Here is a 21245-nt window from a genome sequence, read left to right as displayed (position 1 = left end):
CAACTGCAGGGCCGCTCCCTCAATGTGCCCCTCTCTCTGTCCGTCTCTATCACTGGCTGCCCCTGTCTTGCCATCTGCTCCCGCTGTTTAAAGGACGATTGGAGAAGAACTCGAGCACGCCGCAGTTGCTCTTCTGAACGTGTTACTCGCGGGTCAGAAACGGACTGGAGGCGCAGAAAAACATTGGGCGCCACACACACGTGATGCGCTCACACACGCACACACGCGTGCAATAATTGCAACGTAGTCAAACGATTTCCCCACTCTATAACACTAAAAACTATAAACATTTTTTATTTTACCAGGTAAGGCCCACTGAACTATATAGCTCTTTTTCAGAAGCGGTCTGGCCACAAATAATAGCCCAACGAAGTGGCTTATTAACACGTGGAAATTTATAGCAACCAAATATTCTAAACACGTGGTTGTTGATTCTAAACTTGGAGGCAAAAACCGGAGGACCCACAGAAAAATCAAGGCGACCACGGGGAGAGAGAGATATGCAAACTCCAAATATACAGATGTCAGGGTTGGGGGCGAACGCAGGACCTGTATACTCGGCGAGGTAGTTCACATCTCTCCACCGTGTCGCTCACTCCAAAGCACATCGATCAGCTTTCATCTCTCATGGCAGCGCCGCATTCCGTCGTGGAAATTCCACATTCCTAAAGGCGTGGATATGGAAATGACTGTGCGTAGGCACACAGACATACGCGGTCACAAGGTTCTGGGCATAATAAGACGATGGAAAGAAAGGTGTTACTAATTAAGAAACGCCAACTGACTATCCCAGGGTGCGTTGCAATTCAATTGTTTGGTTGTATTGACATTAAAAGTAGACCACCCCCCCCAAATCAGGCGTGGCTCCAACTGGGTGGAGGGGCAGCAGAGCTGTTTTTTTGGGGGGGCCATCGTCACCTCGATTCACCATGCGGGGGTGCAGCCCCCCGCCACTAGCGCCAGTGCTGCCCCCCCCCACCTCGTTATTTTGCTAAGATACCTATCGGAGGAAGCTTAGCATTGTTATCAGTAGCCCTTCCCTGTCACAGAGTTGTGCACAGCTCACTGTCGAGGAGTTTCGGAAGGAAACGTCATCATTGGTGATTTGACACCGATATTCCGCTGTGTCGTGCCCTGGCCTGTCCCCCCAGGGTTCACCCGGTGACTGCGGCAGGGATAAAACTGGCAAAGTGGCTCTGCAGGCAGGCACCCTGTCTGTTCGGCCCCCGGTCCACCTTATCCGAGTCTTCCAGAACATCCCAAAGTAATTAGAGAACACATCACTGCAGGGCACTGCGGCATGGAGATAACAGAATGCAGACTGCTTGCAGCCAAGCATCAAAAAATGTAATCCCTTTCATGGATTGAGAAAAATGTGCTCCACTAATTACCGCGAGCTCTCAATCATGACCACACGGCGCCAGCCGTCATCGTTCTCCTTCCCCCTGTGCCACCCACGTTTCATTCGGTTCTGCCAACGGACGAATAATAACGTTTGATTAAAAGGGGGAAAAACCAATATAATATCAATACGCTGAAAAAGAAGTGTAAGACCTCACGTGGCGTCGCGCTGCGTTGCGAGCGCTGCGTGAGCCGCGCCTCTCCTCGTGGCGTGCGCGCAGCCTCGAGGGTGCAATCGGCGCTTAATGAATCGAGAACAGCAGCGCCGGCCGTCCTTAACTTTCGACATCGTGACCACAACTACAGCAGCCCGTGCCTCCCAAACACCGCGGGTTTCATTAAAGATGGCTGGATGCGGTGAGCGCCACGTTTGATTGTCTTTCCTACCCCCTCAACCCCTTTCCTCGCCCACAGAGCGATGTTCTTCTACTCGGCAGCGACGCCTCCAATCCCTCTTCTCTAACCCAGTGGTTCACAACCTTTTTTTAGCTACTCTACCCCCTTACCTGACCCAACATGGTTCTGAGAAATAAATGTATGAATAAAGAACATCAATATTTTATACAATTGTCCATTTTGTGAGATATCTTAACTTGCGAGTAACTACAAGTGAATACAACATCTAATTCAACGGACGCTCTGCGTGCGTGACATAATTTGTGCTCGCTGGTTACGCTTGTAACCCACATTGTTTACGGTCAATGAGTTTACAAAGGTCTGTTATGTCGTTCCAGGTTACCATATTCATACGTGATTATTCACCGATGACTCACGTATGATATAATTTCACAAATTTATAAATCACCTCGCGTACCCCCAAGGGCGCGCGTACCCCCAAGGGTGTGCGTACCCCCGGTTGAGAACCACTGCTCTAATCCGCACACATTACCCCTCTCTCCCGAGTTCTGAGTGCCACGGACATCCAGCAGGATGTGTGGATTTTATCGGCTCAAGTTTAATCCTAATTTTGTTCCACCAGAGTCGAGGAGGCGCGAGACGAAAAGAGAAATCTCTCTCGGTGTCAGCGCAAGGAACGCCGCTCGTAATCGTCGCAGCTTCATTCTCAAGAGTACCCAATTTGAGTTGGGCAGTGGCACGGCTATCGAATTCGGGGCAACACTGCCAGGGCCCACGAGCTGGAGGATCCCGGCTAGGTGTGGGGGGGGGGGAAGGCGGAGAGAGGGTTGTCTCCCGTCGCATGCCTGGCGCCAGGGTGCGTGCCCTCCACGCCGCTGGCTGTGAGTCTCCGCTGCTCGAGCGGGGCAGCTGTTCGAGTGCGCGAGTCACAAGCGGAAGTTTGCGACTTCAAATCGTGATCGTGGGGTCAACTTGGGCCACGCTTCCCTCTCGGATAAATAAAATACGTACACGTCCTCATTTACAAATTCTATTCAAATTGTGCTCTCAACATGTCATGTGATTTATAACTCATGAGCTAGCAGTGCATCACCCAGTGCTAGAGGATGGTGCCAAATGGTAAATACAGAAGCAATACAGCACTTATTTTCAAGTCACTTCAAATAGGGTTCTTAAAGCACACGAGTTGGGCCTTTTCATTCCTGACTTATTACAAATCTGGAACTGAATTATTTTTTTATTATTATTGCATGCCAATCGCCAGAATTATTGAGCTCGACAGGGAGAATTTGCCAAATGTAGTAAAATACGAATCTCTCTGCCTAGTGGTTTGTGCAGTTACCGATGACTGAGCTGAGAGCATCGTGCACGAGAAGCCGGGATGAGTGAGTTAGTCTGATTAATTCGTCTGGTTAGTGAGTCTGATTAGTTTGTTCGTCTGATTAGTGAGCTCGTCTGTTCAGTCGTTGAGCCAGTTGGCCAGGATTGGGCAACACCTACCCCACTTGCCACCCAGGCAAGTGGAGAGCACAGACGAAGTATTACCAACCTAACATTAAAACTAACAACGTTAAATCTTGACTTAAAGCTTTCGTGACTGCAGGAATTCATATTCTTTGGGTCTTTCGGTAAAGTCATGTAGATAGGTTCAAAGAAAATAACAAAAAAACTACGACGTTTCGATTGCAACACAAGCGTTCTTCCTGATGACGAACGCTTGTGTGGCGATCGAAACGTAGTTTTTATTTTTTGTTATTTTCTTTGAACCTATCTACGCGGCTTTACCGAAAGACCCAAAGAATATAACAATAAGGTATTTAAGAATCACAGTTAAGAGACAAACAACATATCCTATTAAAAAGAATAAAAATTAAAATTACTTAAAATCTCATCACCGGTCCTCATACTTTCGATGACTCTGTTCCAGTGCCCTGCCAGGCTGCTGTTCGTATTTAATTGCAAACACCGTGCGAGCACCAACTGAACGTCGTGAGGAAAATGTTTGGAATTTAAAATCAGTCGCTTAAACGCCATCGATCTGAGTGAGTACGTAAGGTCAATTTTCCCTTCAGATAAAATGTTTGATCAAAGAATATCTTGTGTATCTATGGGGCCTTTTTGCCAGTACCAAAGTATGAAAAATAAGAATCGGTTTTACCCTTAATGGCAATAAAATAGTCGTTAAGATGTTCAAACACAAAGTCCGCATTAACCACACGTCCTTGCAAAAGGTATCTATTTGGAGTTTGAACATCTTAACGCCAATTTTATTTGCAGAAAGGGTAAAACCTATTCTTATTTTTCAATATCTTGTGTATAAAAAGGATAGAGGTATTTTTCTTTGATCTGCCGAGATTTCATTGCGTGAGCTCATCAAGGTGCTTCGCAGATTGCGCAGGTTCCTGGCACCTTAAATAACGGAGGTAAGGCTACACATTAACATCGAGACCATGCAAGGCCCTAACTGAGGCGCATTGATAGAATATCTCAGAATCGTCAAATACTGGGGAGTACCGCCGCCTTGAATAGACGATGCCTGCCCGCTGCACGACGCAAGGCCAACTTGTGTCCCGCACTAAAAGCCCAGATTCTGCCTCGCCCTCAGATTAATCTGCTCAATATGAGGCTCAAAATGTAGCTCCTCATCAATTCCAAAGGCCAAGGTATTTAAATGCATCGATCCGACCACATGGGCCACCTGCCAGCACGGCAATCAGACTCCGTGCCACCAGACCTCCAGAGTTTAGACATGCAGTACCCGTGGCACGGGACGGTGCTTTTTACATGATAGCTGTAAGCACATATTGGCTGATTACTGTAAAGGATAAATACAGCAACTGCATTAATTAAGTGGAGGCTCTTAACATTATCCCGCAGCTTCTGGTGAGACTGAAGCAGCTACGTTTAGACAGATGAACCGGGCGACGCGGGCCTGAGGGGCGCTGTGGGCGGGGAGGCTCTGCGCGTCTGGTAGCAGCGGAGCGGAGTCTGGGGGCCGCACGGAGTCTGGGGGCCGCACGGAGTCTGGGGGCCGCACGGAGTCTGGGGGCCGCACGGAGTCTGGGGGCCGCACGGAGCCCTGCCTCAGCCCGGGACCCCGAGACCTCTCGCCCGGAGCCGACGCGGTGTCGAGCGCACGCCTCCCATCACTCACTCGCATGGCACTTTCAGATGCGCTTCCAGCGGCCGTCTGGAACGCCCTTCCGATATTAGCAAGCCACTGGAGCTATGCACTTTTAGATCATCTAGATTGAAAACTCATTACTGCTTATTGTTTTTTAGTTTAATTGACCTCCCTCGCACCTTCGATTAGCATGGTTGGCTACGTACGGTGCGAAATAAGTTCAACATAGTACATACATCGGCCCTCTCGCGCCCGCGCGCTGCCTCCACGGCGAGGCCACGTGGCGCCTCGCCGCCACCGCGTGCCCTGGGGGGTCGCGGACCTCTCTTGGGGCCGCTGCCTTTTAACGAGGCGCTATCGGCTGACACCTCCGAGGTCCGGGGTTCAAGGCCCTGATGCTGCGCATCTCTCGGTGGGATGCTACTGATATTTGTGGCATTGAGCCCATCGCCTCCGAGGTCGTGGGTTCAATATCTCAGGTCCACCGGCTGAAGATAACAACTCGTCTCGAGCGCGACGAGCCTTGTGGGTACGCGTGGGACGCCGCCGAAGGCTGCAAGAAATCGCACACGCGGTGTGTTTCTAGACGAAGGTGGCGGCGTCGTCACAGGCGCGAGGCTTTGGCCGACCGTAGACGCACAGTGCCGTGGGGGTGTCGGGTACGGCGACCCCCCAGCGCCCACCTCGACTCCACTGGGACCACACGGTACCATGGGGGTGCTAATGACCCGCGGAGGGAGGAGGATGGTGCCACTCCGCGTGTCGTACGTGCTGTGTAAAACTACGGACGGGATAAAGCTACGGAGCCATCGTATCGCGGTGTGGCTCTGGGAGAAAGCACGCTTCATATGCTAGTCAAACGCGGACGGGACGCTGATCGGTTTAAATCCAAAGTAGAATAAATATACAAAAGTTACCACGATGGTGTTAGCGCGGTCTACTCTGCGGCTTGCGAGGATCCTCTGAGAGGACCCTCTCGTGTTTGCGGCACGTGGACACAATCGCGCGCGTGTCGGCCAATCGAGATAACTCTGACGCTCGGCTGCGCTGGATAAGACGTGGTAAGTGGCGGTGCAGGGGAAGTTACCGATGATGGTTGTGGTGCTGGGGTAAGGGGTGGAATGATGCTGGTGGTGGTGGTTATGCTTATTGGGGCGCCACGGTGGCGAGATGTTAACTACCTCGCATGGTATACAGGAGGTCGTGGGTTCAATCCTGAGCCTCACCCCTGCTGTAGATTTGGAGTTTGCGTGTTCTCCCCGTGGTGGAATGGATTTTTCTCCGGGTCCTCCGGTTTTTCCCTCCACATTTCGTCATTCACCCCTAATCCCATAACCACCACTAACCCCATAACCACCACCACTACAACGACAACCGACATTCACCACTGAGTGGCGGTGACGTCACCACGGCACTTGTGCCATGCTAGGTGCACTTTGAGGCCACATGAAGTGTTGATGATGTCGGTGTTTGTGGGGTTCAGAATCAGAATATGGATGTATACTGGACGAATCCGATGAGCATCAAAGCTCTCTTTCACAGATGTCCAGTTGGGGCAGGTCAGAACGTTACATCAACAAAGTATCGGAGGAAAGGAAAACAAATCACACACAAAATAATAACAAAACTAAACGTTTTAATTTTACCAGGTAAAGCCCACTGAGTTATTATCTTCTTTTTCAGAAGCGACCTGGTCACAAATGATAGCTCAACGAAGTGGCTTATCATCATGTGGAATTGATAGAAGCCAAATACTCTAAACGCATTCTTCTAAATGTGGAGGGAAAACCCGGAGAGGACCCAGAGAAAAATCCACGCGAGCACGGAGAGAGAGACACGAAATGTAGAGCAGCAGCAGGCGTCTGGGTCAGGATGGAGCCTCTTGCACACCAGACGAGGAAGATCACATCAGTCAGTGGTGGTGGTAGTGAGTATAGGATTAGGGATGCATGATGATGATGCTGGTGGTTGTGGTTATGGGCTGAGTGGTGGTGGCGGTTATGGGGTTAGTGGCGGTTATGGGGTTAGTGGTGGTGGTTATGAGGTTAGTGGTGGTGGTTGTTATGGGGTTAGGTGTGGTGGTTATGGGGTTAGTGGTGGCGGTTGTTATGGGGTTAGGTGTGGTGGTTATGGGGTTAGTGGCGGTTATGGGGTTAGTGGTGGTGGTTATGAGGTTAGTGGTGGTGGTTATGAGGTTAGTGGTGGCGGTTGTTATGGGGTTAGGTGTGGTGGTTATGGGGTTAGTGGTGGTGGTTATGAGGTTAGTGGTGGCGGTTGTTATGGGGTTAGGTGTGGTGGTTATGGGGTTAGTGGTGGTGGTTATGAGGTTAGGTGTGGTGGTTATGGGGTTAGGTATGGTGGTTATGGGGTTAGTGGTGGTGGTTATGAGGTTAGGTGTGGTGGTTATGGGGTTAGTGGTGGCGGTTGTTATGGGGTTAGGTGTGGTGGTTATGGGGTTAGTGGTGGTGGTTATGGGGTTAGGTGTGGTGGTTATGGGGTTAGTGGTGGTGGTTATGAGGTTAGTGGTGGTGGTTATGGGGTTAGGTATGGTGGTTATGGGGTTAGTGGTGGTGGTTATGAGGTTAGGTGTGGTGGTTATGGGGTTGGGTGTGGTGTTTATGAGGTTAGTGGTGGTGGTTATGAGGTTAGGTGTGGTGGTTATGGGGTTAGTGGTGGTGGTTATGGGGTTAGTGGTGGTGGTTATGGGATTAGTGGTGGGGGTCGTAGAGGTGACCATGGTGAGGAAACACTGAAGTGGATTCAAACTCTGCCGGTAGAGAAAGTGTCTCCGAGCCCTGCATGCTCTCCTGCAAGCTGTGGGGACACTGCTGCCCGTGGATATCCTATACCAAATACAGGATCTCTACGTGATCCACCAACCCTGCAATCAAGTTCATGGATTACCAGCTGCGTCACTACCGGCCGCACATGGATGTTGGTGCAGCATTCACACACCACAAAGACAAGACAAAGATCCCCCGTATAGCCCACACAGACTGTTGCGGCAAGTGCTGTTAGCGAGCACCTGTGAAGCTGGCATGTCACACGAGGGGGTTGGTGGCCAGCGCCACGCCCGGCCGCCTTTGTCTCCCCAGTGGCGATGTTTACACACCGCACCAGGTACCTATTTGAGGCTGAATCAACCTAGGGGAGGCCCAGGACCGGTTCAAATAATAGTCACTGGTGATGGCCGTGAGCCGGAATAGAACTTTGGTCACCGGGTTCGTAGTGCAGCGTAGCGCTACACTACCGCTCCCCACAGATCCACGAACGCACACACACACACACACAGAATCTAACATACACAGAGATACACTAACACACACAGAATCTAACATACACAGAGATACACTAACACACACAGGTAATCTAACACACGCAGAGATACACTAACACACACAGAGATAATCTAACACACGCAGAAATACACGAACACACACATAAGCTAACACACGCAGAGATACACTAACACACACAGATAACTTACCACACGCAGAGATACACTAACGCGTACATACACACAGATAATCTAACACACGCAGAGATACACTAACACACACGTAGATAATCTAACACACGCAGAGATACACTAACAGACACACAGAGATAATCTAACACACGCAGAGATACACTAACACACACACAGATAATCTAACACACGCAGAAATACACTAACACACACATAATCTAACACACGCAGAGATAGACTAACACACACAGATAATCTAACACACGCAGAGATACACTAACGCGCACACACACACACATAATCTAACACACGCAGAGATACACTAACGCACACGCAGATATACACTAACGCACACACAGATAATCTAACACACGCAGAGATACACTAACACACGCACGCACACAGATAACCTCGCGCAAACACATTACACATTCACACAGTGCACACTCAACTCTCCCCCACGCGGGCACTCCTACACACACACACGGCAGCAATGCTCCTCGTGCCGCTGTGCCACGAACGGGGGCGGTCTTGGGGAGATAAAGAACCCCCCCCCCCACGTGCACTGTGCCACGTTGCGCTGCTCAATTATTTACAGCCAGCATCGTGAACTGTCTACCCTCAATCCAATTACACACTCACTCTTCTGCTCATATGTGCCTCTTAAGAGCTATCGGACAATTGTAATACATGTGTATGTAATATTATTAAATAATACATCTCGTGTTAGGTCGTGAGCGAGAATCGAACCCCGGTCGCCAGGTTCGTAGCTCAGCGCGCTAACCGCTGCACCACCGCTCCCCAGCACACGAAAAAAGCATAGACAGAGATCCCCCGTATAGCCTTAACAGACTCATGGCCAAGTGCTGTTATCATGCACGTTGGGAGTCGCCGTCCGCGTTGCTGCTGCTCCGGCGGCCCAGCGCCCCCGTTCGCACAACAACTTGGTCCACCGTTCCCCGTGGGATCTCACACATTCCGTGGGATCTCACACATTCCCATGGGACACGTGCTGTGGAGTGTTGGCTGCTGTGCGGAGGCATCCCGAACGGGATGTCGTGCACGCTGAACTTCTTTCGGCGCCGTACGTAAGCCAACGATGCTCATCGGAGGTCCGGGGGGGGTCAACAAAGAGACGCGAATGAGAATGTGTCGAATGAGAATGTGTCGAATGAGAATGTGTCGAATGAGAATGTGTCGAATGAGAATGTGTCGAATGAGAATGTGTCGAATGAGAATGTGTCGAGCCCACGAGGCTGGGCGCGTCGAAGCAGCAGCTCCCCGCTCCGGGCCGGAGCCTTGCCGGTCGCTCGGGAGATTTGGGCATTTTGAAGAAGCAAATGAGGCAGCGTCCCAACTTCATTGGCAGCCCTCACCCAGTGATGGAACGTTTCACGTCCCTCCGGCAAGAGTCAAGAACTAACCAGGGGATAGCCGCGATGCACTTGCTGTAAAGTTGTTTCCTGTATGATGATTAACCAAGGGGGGCTGGTGTGGCGCGACCGTTCAGGAGGACAGCTCCCGGTGGCTCCTCGCGGCACGAGCGGCGAGAGGTCGATCTCTGGCCGACCTCGCTCATCCGCTCCTAACCCCCCGGTTCGTGGCGAGCGCGGGAGAGCCGGCGGCCACGTCCACTCGTCTCACGGACATCGCCGGAGCAAGTGGCGATCGCGCCGCAGCGGATCGCCGGCACTGTGTTTAAGTCGGGGCACTGACTCCACGCCGCACGGACTCCGTCGGCCACGCGGGAGTTCAGTGAACGATCGGCCCGGCCGGCCACCGGGGCCGGTTCGTTTTGCGTCAGAGGCTTGGAGTGCAGCCGCGGTGATTGCCCGTGAAAGGCATCTCATGACGGGCACCCCTGCTGACATTTAAACGAGGCAGCAATTTGTACGTACAGAATGTTGAACTTCTTTCGCACCGTACGTAGCCAACAGTAGCCAATCCCCGTTGGGATTCATCAGCGAGTGGTAAACATTCCACATTCCCAGGGCCAGAAAACAGCTTCTCGACAGTACAAAATCAATTGGCTTCCAATAAAGCGAAATGTATTGAATCCACCCCAAGGAGATCATATGAAGCTGCGTTTATCCCAGGAAAGAGTTTGAACTCGCAGACTCCAATAGCAGACTGATCTTGAATGTATTACTCTGTCCGGCAGGACTAATTAAAACACATTGCTACCAATCACCCAGAGAAAGCGTTGCCGAGTCTCAGCACTCTTCTTCAGGAGGGTCCTCATTCGGGTGCTTCAGCCAATTCCATTCGGAGTGTTTTTGTGCGGTGAGAAAATCATGGAGTGGCCAAAGGAAAGTGACGCTTTAGAATCGTTCGTTTGTTGTCCTTCCCCCGCACCTCCGATTATCACGGCTGGCTACGTACGGTGCGAAAGAAGTTCAACTTACAGGTGGAGAAAACGCAGGGAGCCACACCTCCTGTGGCCACGAATACGCCTCGAACGTTGATTTGGTGAAAGCCTTCGCACGATGTGTGTGTGATCAGCGAGTGAGTGAGTGAGCGAGTGAGTGAGTGAGTGAGCGAGAGAGCGATTGAACGAGTCAGTGAACGAGTCAGTGAATGAGTAAGCGGGCGAGCGGGCGAGCGTCGCTCACAGTTGAACGTGTGGTCGAGGCGCCGCTGGGCAGAGAAGGCGGTGACGGTCGCCTGGAAGCACAGGTGGAGGCACAGGAAGAGGAAGCTGCTGCAGCAGATGGCCTTGACGAGACGGCCGGTGTGGCCTGCGGGAACACGCGGAGGAGGCACGCGGCACTGTGAGGCAGCCCCGCACGTGGCTCACACGCACCTCCGATTAGCACGGTTGGCTACATACGCTGCGACATAAGCTCAACACACCCACACATACAAAGGGGGGGGAGGGGGGAAAACAAAAGCGCGTGTGTGCGCACGAAGGAATGCTGCAGATGATGTGTGCTGCACGCACCAACACGGTTTGACTTGAATTCAAGGATTTAGAAGCGGGGGCTTAGAACCCGCCGCAGTGAACCTGACTGAGCCAGCCAGGTGCACTGAGCCAGGTGCACTGAGCCAGGTGCACTGAGCCAGGTGCACTGAGCCAGGTGCACTGAGCCAGGTGCACTGAGCCAGGTGAGCTGAGTCAGCACCGCTGAGCGCTTGGCCACGGATTCGTGTTTCAGCCGTCGGTGACTTTCCTGGCTTCTTCTCGAGTCCAGTAAAAGTCGTGAGGTGCATCAAAGTAGCATCCTGCACTGGCAGTGGGCGCCGTGGGTTCATGACGAGGTCACCCCAAGGGTTACGTTCACATGTGGCAGGGGCCGAGGGGGGTGTCGGTGGTGGGGAAATTCCACATTCCAATGCTGAGGGGCCAGTCTCTCCACATATGATGACAGGCGCTTTTGAATTCCCACAACCCGTGCAGGATTTCCCCATCACGTGGTAATCAGTTATTGACCCACGAGGAGTGGGTGGTCGACCCACGGCCGCGATTTGAGCTCTCGCAAGTTGAGCGGAGCGATCTTGGCGCCCACAATCGGAGCGGTGAGAACGCGGCCACTGGGCGGGTGCAGACTGCACGCTTAGTCTCGTGAGTCGGTCTCGTCGTTTACAGATCTGGGTCTCTTCACCACGATGCCACCCGGCCAGATCGATCAGTGACAATAATACGATGCAATTTTAATTCATTCAATAATGTTTGTTTTTAAATAAGCAACTCGTTAACTCCAGTTGCAGTTTATTAAACTATATTGTGTTCATCTCAAGGGGCTGTCACCTGGTTAAAAATAACGTTTCTGTATATATGTGTGTGTGGGTATGGGAATGCGCAGATATCGCATCGCGGCGGTGCCCTGCTCCTGTCACACACCACGTGGGCACCGTGCCACTCCTCGCGGGTATTTTTAGGGTTCTTGGATTACGCTGCAGGGCGGGCGCCTCCCATTCACCCACACGGTGCAGCACCACGTGACTAGCTCTCACAGCAGACTCCACACAGTGCAGCACCACGTGTCTCACTCTCACAGCAGAATCCACACAGTGCAGCACCACGTGACTAGCTCTCACAGCAGACTCCACACAGTGCAGCACCACGTGTCTCACTCTCACAGCAGAATCCACACAGTGCAGCACCACGTGACACACACTCACAGCAGAATCCACACAGTGCAGCACCACGTGACTCTCACTCACAGCAGACTCCACACAGTGCAGCACCACGTGACACACACTCACAGCAGAATCCACACAGTGCAGCACCACGTGACTCTCACTCACAGCAGACTCCACACAGTGCAGCACCACGTGACTCACACTCACAGCAGACTCTATACAGTGCAGCACCACGTGTCTCACTCTCACAGCAGACTCCACACAGTGCAGCACCACGTGTCTCACTCTCACAGCAGACTCCACACAGTGCAGCACCACGTGACTCACTCTCACAGACTCCACACAGTGCAGCACCACGTGACTCTCACTTATACAGACTCCACACATTGCAGCACCACGTGTCTCACTCTCACAGCAGACTCCACACAGTGCAGCATCACGTGACTCACTTTCACAGACTCCACACAGTGCAGCACCACGTGACACACACTCACAACAGACTCCACACAGTGCAGCACCACGTTACTCACACTCACAGCAGACTCCACACAGTGCAGCACCACGTGACTCTCACTCACAGCAGACTCCACACAGTGCAGCACCACGTGACTCACTCTCACAGACTCCACACAGTGCAGCACCACGTGACTCTCACCTATACAGACTCCACACAGTGCAGCACCACGTGACACTCACTCACAGCAGACTCCACACAGTGCAGCACCACGTGTCTCACTCTCACAGCAGACTCCACACAGTGCAGCACCACGTGTCTCACTCTCACAGCAGACTCCACACAGTGCAGCACCACGTGACTCACTCTCACAGACTCCACACAGTGCAGCACCACGTGACTCTCACTTATACAGACTCCACACAGTGCAGCACCACGTGACTCACTCTCACAGACTCCACACAGTGCAGCACCACGTGACTCTCACCTATACAGACTCCACACAGTGCAGCACCACGTGACACTCACTCACAGCAGACTCCACACAGTGCAGCACCACGTGTCTCTCACTCACAGCAGACTCCACACAGTGCAGCACCACGTGACTCACTCTCACAGCAGACTCCACACAGTGCAGCACCACGTGTCACTCACACTCACAGCAGACTCCACACAGTGCAGCACCACGTGACTCACTCTCACAGCAGACTCCACACAGTGCAGCACCACGTGTCACTCACACTCACAGCAGACTCCACACAGTGCAGCACCACGTGACACACACTCACAGCAGACTCCACACGGTGCAGCACCACGTGACTCACACTCACAGCAGACTCCACACAGTGCAGCACCACGTGACTCACTCTCACAGCAGACTCCACACAGTGCAGCACCACGTGTCACTCACACTCACAGCAGACTCCACACAGTGCAGCACCACGTGACTCACTCTCACAGCAGACTCCACACAGTGCAGCACCACGTGTCACTCACACTCACAGCAGACTCCACACAGTGCAGCACCACGTGACACACACTCACAGCAGACTCCACACGGTGCAGCACCACGTGACTCACACTCACAGCAGACTCCACACATTGCAGCACCACGTGTCTCACACTCACAGCAGACTCCACACGGTGCAGCACCACGTGACTCACTCTCACAGTGCAGCACCACGTGGCACACACCTACTAATGGAGGTCTGTGACTAAATCCAAGCAAGTAGGAGCGGGGGTTCGTGCAATGTGTTCTGAAGCCTGAAATCATGAGTTTGATTCCTGGTAACATCAGCTGCGAGTGACATCTGAATTATTCCTCGTCCCCGACCTTAACAACCAATGCAGCATGCGGAGGGCCTTCATCCACGAGTAGATTGACAAAGGGCTGGACACTAATTAATGGAGATGCTAAATCGAAAACACCATATCAGACTGTCATCGGCAGTGATTTAGGGCCCGAGTTAAAGCTTGACAGTTCTAAACGCCCCTTCTGGGAAGTTTCTACATCTGCTGGTGACCACCTCTCCATGGCGTGAGGTCACTGATTAACCCACCATCCTCGATGGGTGACAGCCGGGTTGGTTATTACTATTTATCAACGATATTTTATTTTACCACGTAATGCCCGCTGAGCTATATAGCTCTTTTTCAGAAGTGTGCTGGCCACAAATGACAGCTTAACGAAGTTGCTTACCATGTGGAAATGGAGCGAGCAAATGCAGTGCTACAAATGCGTGATTGTGAATGTGGAGGGGAAACCCGGAGGACAAGCGAGAGAGAGAGACACGCAAACTCCAAATATACAGCAGGTGCCAGGGTCGGAATCGACCCCACGACCTCACGTAGACCAGGCAAGGGAGTTAACATTGGCTGGCCAACGTTTTGGGCAACGGCCCTTCTTCAGAGCAGACGGGAGGGCAGAGAAGACCGCGCTGACAAAATCCCTCTGTTCGCCCGCGTCTGAATCCTGCACGCATCAAGGGCGACGTTCTCCCTACGGAGGCAGCGCTATCGACGTCCAGCTCACCCCCGGGGCCACATCGGTGGCCGGGGCCATCGACCTTCGAAGGGACGTTTCCCTCCCGACCCTGGTGCTCGAGTCGCCGTGAGCCGGCACGAGGCCGACTCAGCCCCGAGACGGCGCGGACCGAGGTGGTCGTCACCTGGGCCACGTGACCCGGGAGACCGTGGGTTGGGAGTGGATTGTGGGCGCACGCGGTACGAGGTGGTCTACATTAGGCAGTACAGAAAGTAGGTCGTTGAAATGTTCACCTCTCCGGCTGTATTATCACAATTGCGTGGTGAACAAGAAGCTCAGATTGTCGAAACAGATCGATACACACCAGAGAGGGGCGATGCGAATCGTGCTCGGCGACTAGAGCGGACGCACCGCACCGAGTACGCCAGATTCTCCGTGCGCCGCCCCTCTCTGCCCCGAGGCGGCCACCCGACCTGCAGGCAGCTCCGCTGTGAACGCCGCTCTTACGGGAAGGGGCAGCGTTCACGATGCACGTGGTGAGCTAATTACATCGCCACTTCTACCGGTAGAGCTGCCACGACCATCACCACCACAATCACCACGATCAGCAGCAGGAGCAGCAGTAGCAGCTACAGCAGCAGCCACGCCGAATTTGTGTGAACGTAGCGACAGTGGGGCAATGTTACAGTGAGGGAAAAAGTATTTGATCCCCTGCTGATTTTGTACGTTTGCCCATTGACAAAGAAATGATGATGAAAGAAATGGTCTATAATTTTAATGGTAGGTTTATTTGAACAGTGAGAGACAGAATAACAACAACACAAATCCAGAAAAACGCATGTCAAAAATTGTATAAATTGATTTGCATTTTAATGAGGGAAATAAGCATTTGACCCCTCTGCAAAACATGACTTAGTACTTAGTGGCAAAACCCTTGTTGGCAATCACAGAGGTCAGACGTTTCTTGTAGTTGGCCACCAGGTTTGCACACATCTCAGGAGGGATTTTGTCCCACTCCTCTTTGCAGATTTTCTCCAAGTCATTAAGGTTTCGAGGCTGACGTTTGGCAACTCGAACCTTCAGCTCCCTCCACAGATTTTCTATGGGATTAAGGTCTGGAGACTGGCTAGGCCACTCCAGGACCTTAATGTGCTTCTTCTTGAGCCACTCCTTTGTTGCCTTGGCCGTGTGTTTTGGGTCATTGTCATGCTGAAATACCCATCCACGACCCATTTTCAATGCCCTGGCTGAGGGAAGGAGGTTCTCACCCAAGATTTGACGGTACATGGCCCCAACCATCGTCCCTTTGATGCGGTGAAGTCCTGTCCCCTGAGCAGAAAAACACCCCCAAAGCAAAATGTTTCCACCTCCATGTTTGACGGTGGGGATGCTGTTCTTGGGGTCATAGGCAGCATTCCTCCTCCTCCAAACACAGCGAGTTGAGTTGATGCCAAAGAGCTCCATTTTGGTCTCATCTGATCACAACACTTTCACCCAGTTGTCCTCTGAATCATTCAGATGTTCATTGGCAAACTTCAGACGGGAATGTATATGTGCTTTCTTGAGCAGGGGGACTTTGCGGGCCCTGCAGGATTTCAGTCCTTCACGGCGTAGTGTGTTACCAACTGTTTTCTTGGTGACTATGGTCCCAGCTGCCTTGAGATCATTGACAAGATCCTCCCGTGTAGTTCTGGGCTGATTCCTCACCGTTCTCATGATCATTGCAACTCCACGAGGTGAGATCTTGCATGCAGCCCCAGGCCGAGGGAAATTGACAGTTCTTTTGTGTTTCTTCCATTTGCGAATAATCGCACCAACTGTTGTCACCTTCTCACCAAGCTGCTTGGCGATGGTCTTGTAGCCCATTCCAGCCTTGTGCAGGTCTACAATCTTGTCCCTGACATCCTTGGAGAGCTCTTTGGTCTTGGCCATGGTGGATAGTTTGGAATCTGATTGAGTGATTGCTTCTGTGAACAGATGTCTATTATATAGGTAACAAGCTGAGATTAGGGGCACTCCCTTTAAGAGTGTGCTCCTAATCTCAGCTCGTTACCTGTATAAAAGACACCTGGGAGCCAGACATCTTTCTGATTGAGAGGGGGTCAAATACTTATTTCCCTCATTAAAATACAAATCAATTTATAACATTTTGTTGTTGTTATTCTGTCTCTCACTGTTCAAATAAACCTACCATTAAAATTATAGACTGATCATTTCTTTGTCAGTGGGCAAACGTACAAAATCAGCAGGGGATCAAATACTTTTTTCCCTCACTGTAACTGCCCCCTCCCCCACCCCCAATTGATAATGTATTTTATTAATTGTGCACTCTCAATCAATACCATTCATAGCCCCATTAGGCTACTTGCCCCCCTGTAGCCCCACTTAAGAAAGTGTTCCCATGTGCTCAATGACCATCACCATCATCATTGCCATCATCATCGCCATCATTGTCATCATCACCATCATTGTCATCGTCATCTTCGCTATCATCACCATAATCATCTTTGGCATCATCACCATGATGCCCATCATTTTTATCGTCGTCACCGTCATCGTCGTCGTCGTCCCTACGGGATCGCTTTCACGAGCACCGCACGGCGAGGCTGCAGCGCTCCGTCAAGACATCTCAAGGTCGCGTCCACAGGAAATGTGCAATGCCAGGAAGAAGGCCCGGGCCGCGGGAGGAAGGCCCGGGCCGCGGGAGGAAGGCCCGGGACACAGGAGGAAGGCCCGGGCCACAGGAGGAAGCTAACGACGTTAAACACTCCCTGAGCGACGCCTGCTCACTGTGTGAGCTGGTCGTGTGGTGAGTGGGGTAGAGGGGAGGGGGGGCAGAGGGGAGGGGGGCGGAGGGGAGGGGGGGTAGAGTGAAGGGGGTAGAGTGGAGGGGGGGTAGAGGAGAGGGGAGGGGTAGAGGGGAGGGAGGTAGAGTGGAGGGGGGGTAGAGTGGAGGGCAGGGGTAGAGGGGAGGGGGTAGAGTGGAGGGTGGGGGTAGAGGGGAGGCGGGTAGAGGGGAGGGAGTAGAGGGGTGGGGGGTAATTGCATACAGCCATTCTGGCGAATTGCCCGATGATGCGAAACGTCGTACTCAAATTGTAAATGTTGTGGTTTCACGCTTCAACACACCGGTGGGCTAAAGCAGTGAACTATTTGTCTTTTATCAACGTGACACTTTTTTACTGATTGGCCGTGTCGGGTGGTGGAGGGTTACGACACATTTATAAATAACGCGATCTAAACCCAAAAACGTTGGTTATGAATAATATTGGTCGCGAAAGCCTACGTGTTAAACAAATCACCCTAGTTGTGTGTATGTTGAACTTCGTTCGCACCGTACGTAGCCAAGCGTGCTAATCGGAGGTGTGGATAATATCGTCAAATATCAGGCGACAAGTAGGTTTGAGCCTGCCCAGCACCTGAGATGGAGACTGCCGAGGCTTGCAGGCTTGAGGTAGCCACGAAGTAGCAGAGCCAACGCAGGTGAGGAACTCACACGAAGTCAATCGCTCATCGGTGGAACTGCCCAAACATCCCAATCAAATAGAGTCTTGCGACTCAGTGGCGAGATGTTAACTACCTCGCCTAGTACACAGGAGGTCGTGGGTTGGAACCTGACCCTGACGCCTGCTGTATATTTGGAGTTTGCATGCCTCTCTCCCCGTGGTCGCGTGGATTGTTCTCCAGGTCCTGCGGGTTTTCCCTCCACATTTAGAATCAACATCACGCGTTTAGAGTATTTGGCTGCTATACATTTCCACGTGATAAGCCGCTTCGTTGAGCTACCATCTGTGACCAGGTCCCTTCTGAAAACGAATCTATATAGCTCAGTGGATCTTACCTGGTAAGTTTTAATTATTTCTAGATTTGAAGCTTTCGTGACTGCACGTAAGAAAAAAAACCTTAATAATAAAATAATAGAGAAAATTATTGAAATAAAATAATAAATCACGTTTCGGAGGCAACACAAGCTTCCGTCTTCAGGTGGAACCGTCACAGCACGATAGCTGTATCAAGTAAAGAGAAGTCCTAAGAGACCCGACCTTGTATACTGGTTAAGGGGGGGAGGAGCCAGAATGGGCCGCGGGAGATGAGTTGTTGTGAGATGGTTCGTACGGCTGCTGCTTGTTGGTACTGAGCCTTTGTCATGTAGATGGCAGAAGCAGATAAGCAAGTCAGGACCAAGCAGCCCCTTGCTCTGCTGCTGGGTGGGCAAAACTCAAGGCAGGCAACCAGCGTGTGAAAAAATAAGCTAAACATGATAAAACAAAACTGGCTATCTATCAGTAAACTGTACGGTAACTAAATAATAGTACCTGTCAACTAAGATGGTCCAAATATGTGTAGTTAAATCTTTTTCGCATGGCTAATACCATCTTTCCAATGATTACTCAGTTTGTACCCATCATCACGGTTGAAGTTATGTCTGTGTTTGTATATCTGGATGGCTTCGTGTACAAACCTTTGATGGTAGCCAGAAGGTTTGCAGAGCACCTTGGTCTCGGAAAAGACAATATCATGAGAACCCAACAGCGTTCTAGCAATGATCGGCAACGGCGGAAGACTCAATTTTGCCGTGTTTCAGATCTGACTTGTGCTCGCGGACACGATCAGAAACATGACGTTTCGTTTCCCCAATGTAACAATCACCACAGCTGTAACTCAGTTTATAGACTCCAGGGTATTGCAAGTCAGGAATGACATCTTTCACAGATGGAATTAGATCACGGATTTTATGTACTGTATTTTTTTTTACCTTCGTGACTTTACCGAAAAAACCTAAGAGTATTACATTTTAATTAGTTCAGTTTTTTAAAATAAAATAGTTTTAATTTAGACTTTCTTGAGTATTGTTTTATTATTATTAGTTAGGGTCAACGTGACACATCATCTCTTTGATGTCAATAAAATGAGAAACACACTTTTGATGCAGTGGTTATCTCATTGCTAGACTGGCTTCCGTCATAGGAATGTGGAATTGTCAGCACCGATTCAGAGCGTCTGACGGAATGCAGCGCTGCCCCAGTCACGCGAGGGCCAGGGGAGACACACTGGGAGACACACAGGGAGACACGGAGGGAGACACGCTAGAGCAGGGAGACACACTGAGAGACACAGAGAGACACGGAGGGAGACACGGAGGGAGACGCGGAGGGAGACACGCAGGGAGACACACTAGGGCAGGGAGACACGCAGGGAGACACACTGGGAGAGACGCAGGGAGACACACTAGGGCAGGGAGACACGCAGGGAGACACACTGGGAGAGACGCAGGGAGACACACTAGGGCAGGGAGACACGCTGACTTGTAATGTAGTGGCGGGTCACTGTGGGATCCGGCCGTGACCTCCGCTAACAGCGGGGTGAGCCACCTCTTTCAGTCTTTCAATCTCGAGACGCCGATTGAATTTGAACCCAGGAACTCGGTGGAGATAAGTGCTTTGACACGGCCGCTACGAGTCCCTCGAGGCAGGGCCGGGGAGTGTCATGTTCGAGTTGACGAGGGAGACGTCTCGCCCGTCACCTCACGGATGCTCGGGGATGGGGGGGGGGGGTCCTGCATCGCGATGCCTGTCCGCGACATTTGCGACGGAGGTTCCGCGTGACGAAGGACACCGGAGCGCCCGAGGAGGGCCCATCGCATGCGGGGTGGGGGGGGGGCATCAAAGCTCGCGCGTTGCGGCACCCGTGGCGATGGAACCGTGGATGATGTCTCCCCATGACGCGCGTGGATCTGTGCCGGGTGTATGCCGTGTATGCTGTGTGTCAAGAGCTCGTCGTGGTGAATGGGAACCACCGCACTTTGCCATCACTTCCTTCCTTCTGCCAAATCTCTCTGCTGTTGCCAAGTTGACGCCCAAGCTCCGAGAGACGCGCCACCACCACCCGCATGTAGATCTTCCCCTTTATCACCGTCTCTGGGTGACACCGTCTCTGGGTGACACCGTCTCTGGGTGATTACCCGATCTCCTTCCCCACACCTCCGATTAGCACGGTTGGCTACGTACGGTGCGAAAGAAGTTCAACATACATACAATAAATACCCAGCATCCTTTGCACGCACCTAGATTCCTGTGCAATTATCTCAGAAACGTTGTTAGCAAGTGAACTCCCGTCGAGAATGAAATTCGTTTCAGCTCTGGGATTGGTGGCAAGAGCGAAGCAGAATGAGAGAGAAGCCCTACCTCCACAAGGCCCGTGCCTCTGCAGTATTGATGAGAGCGGGGCTATAGATGCATTAAGGTGCATTACAGGGACAAGGTAGAGAGAGGGAGGAGGAGAAGAGGAGAGGGAGGAGGGGAGGAGAGGAGGGAGGAGAGGGAGGAGGGGAGGGAGTCTCCATGGCTTCGGTGGTGGGCTACTGAAGGGGGCT

The 21245-nt window shown here is 51.8% G+C and overlaps 1 protein-coding gene across 1 annotated transcript in view; it reads right to left on the bottom strand.

The window, feature by feature from the left end:
* The window catches only part of LOC133354855 (piezo-type mechanosensitive ion channel component 2-like), a 238104-nt gene that overhangs the window by 136726 nt on the left and 80133 nt on the right, over nucleotides 1–21245 (bottom strand). The window contains exon 3 of the mRNA XM_061572007.1: nucleotides 10964–11089. Within this exon, the coding sequence (XP_061427991.1) occupies nucleotides 10964–11089 (126 nt within the window). The remainder of the gene's footprint in view (nucleotides 1–10963; nucleotides 11090–21245) is intronic.

The sequence above is a fragment of the Lethenteron reissneri genome, chromosome 49 (genome assembly GCF_015708825.2).
Source record: "Lethenteron reissneri isolate LAM-NWPU_2019-01 chromosome 49, ASM1570882v1, whole genome shotgun sequence".
NCBI lineage: Eukaryota > Metazoa > Chordata > Hyperoartia > Petromyzontiformes > Petromyzontidae > Lethenteron > Lethenteron reissneri.
This window is presented reverse-complemented; position numbering and strand designations above follow the sequence as displayed.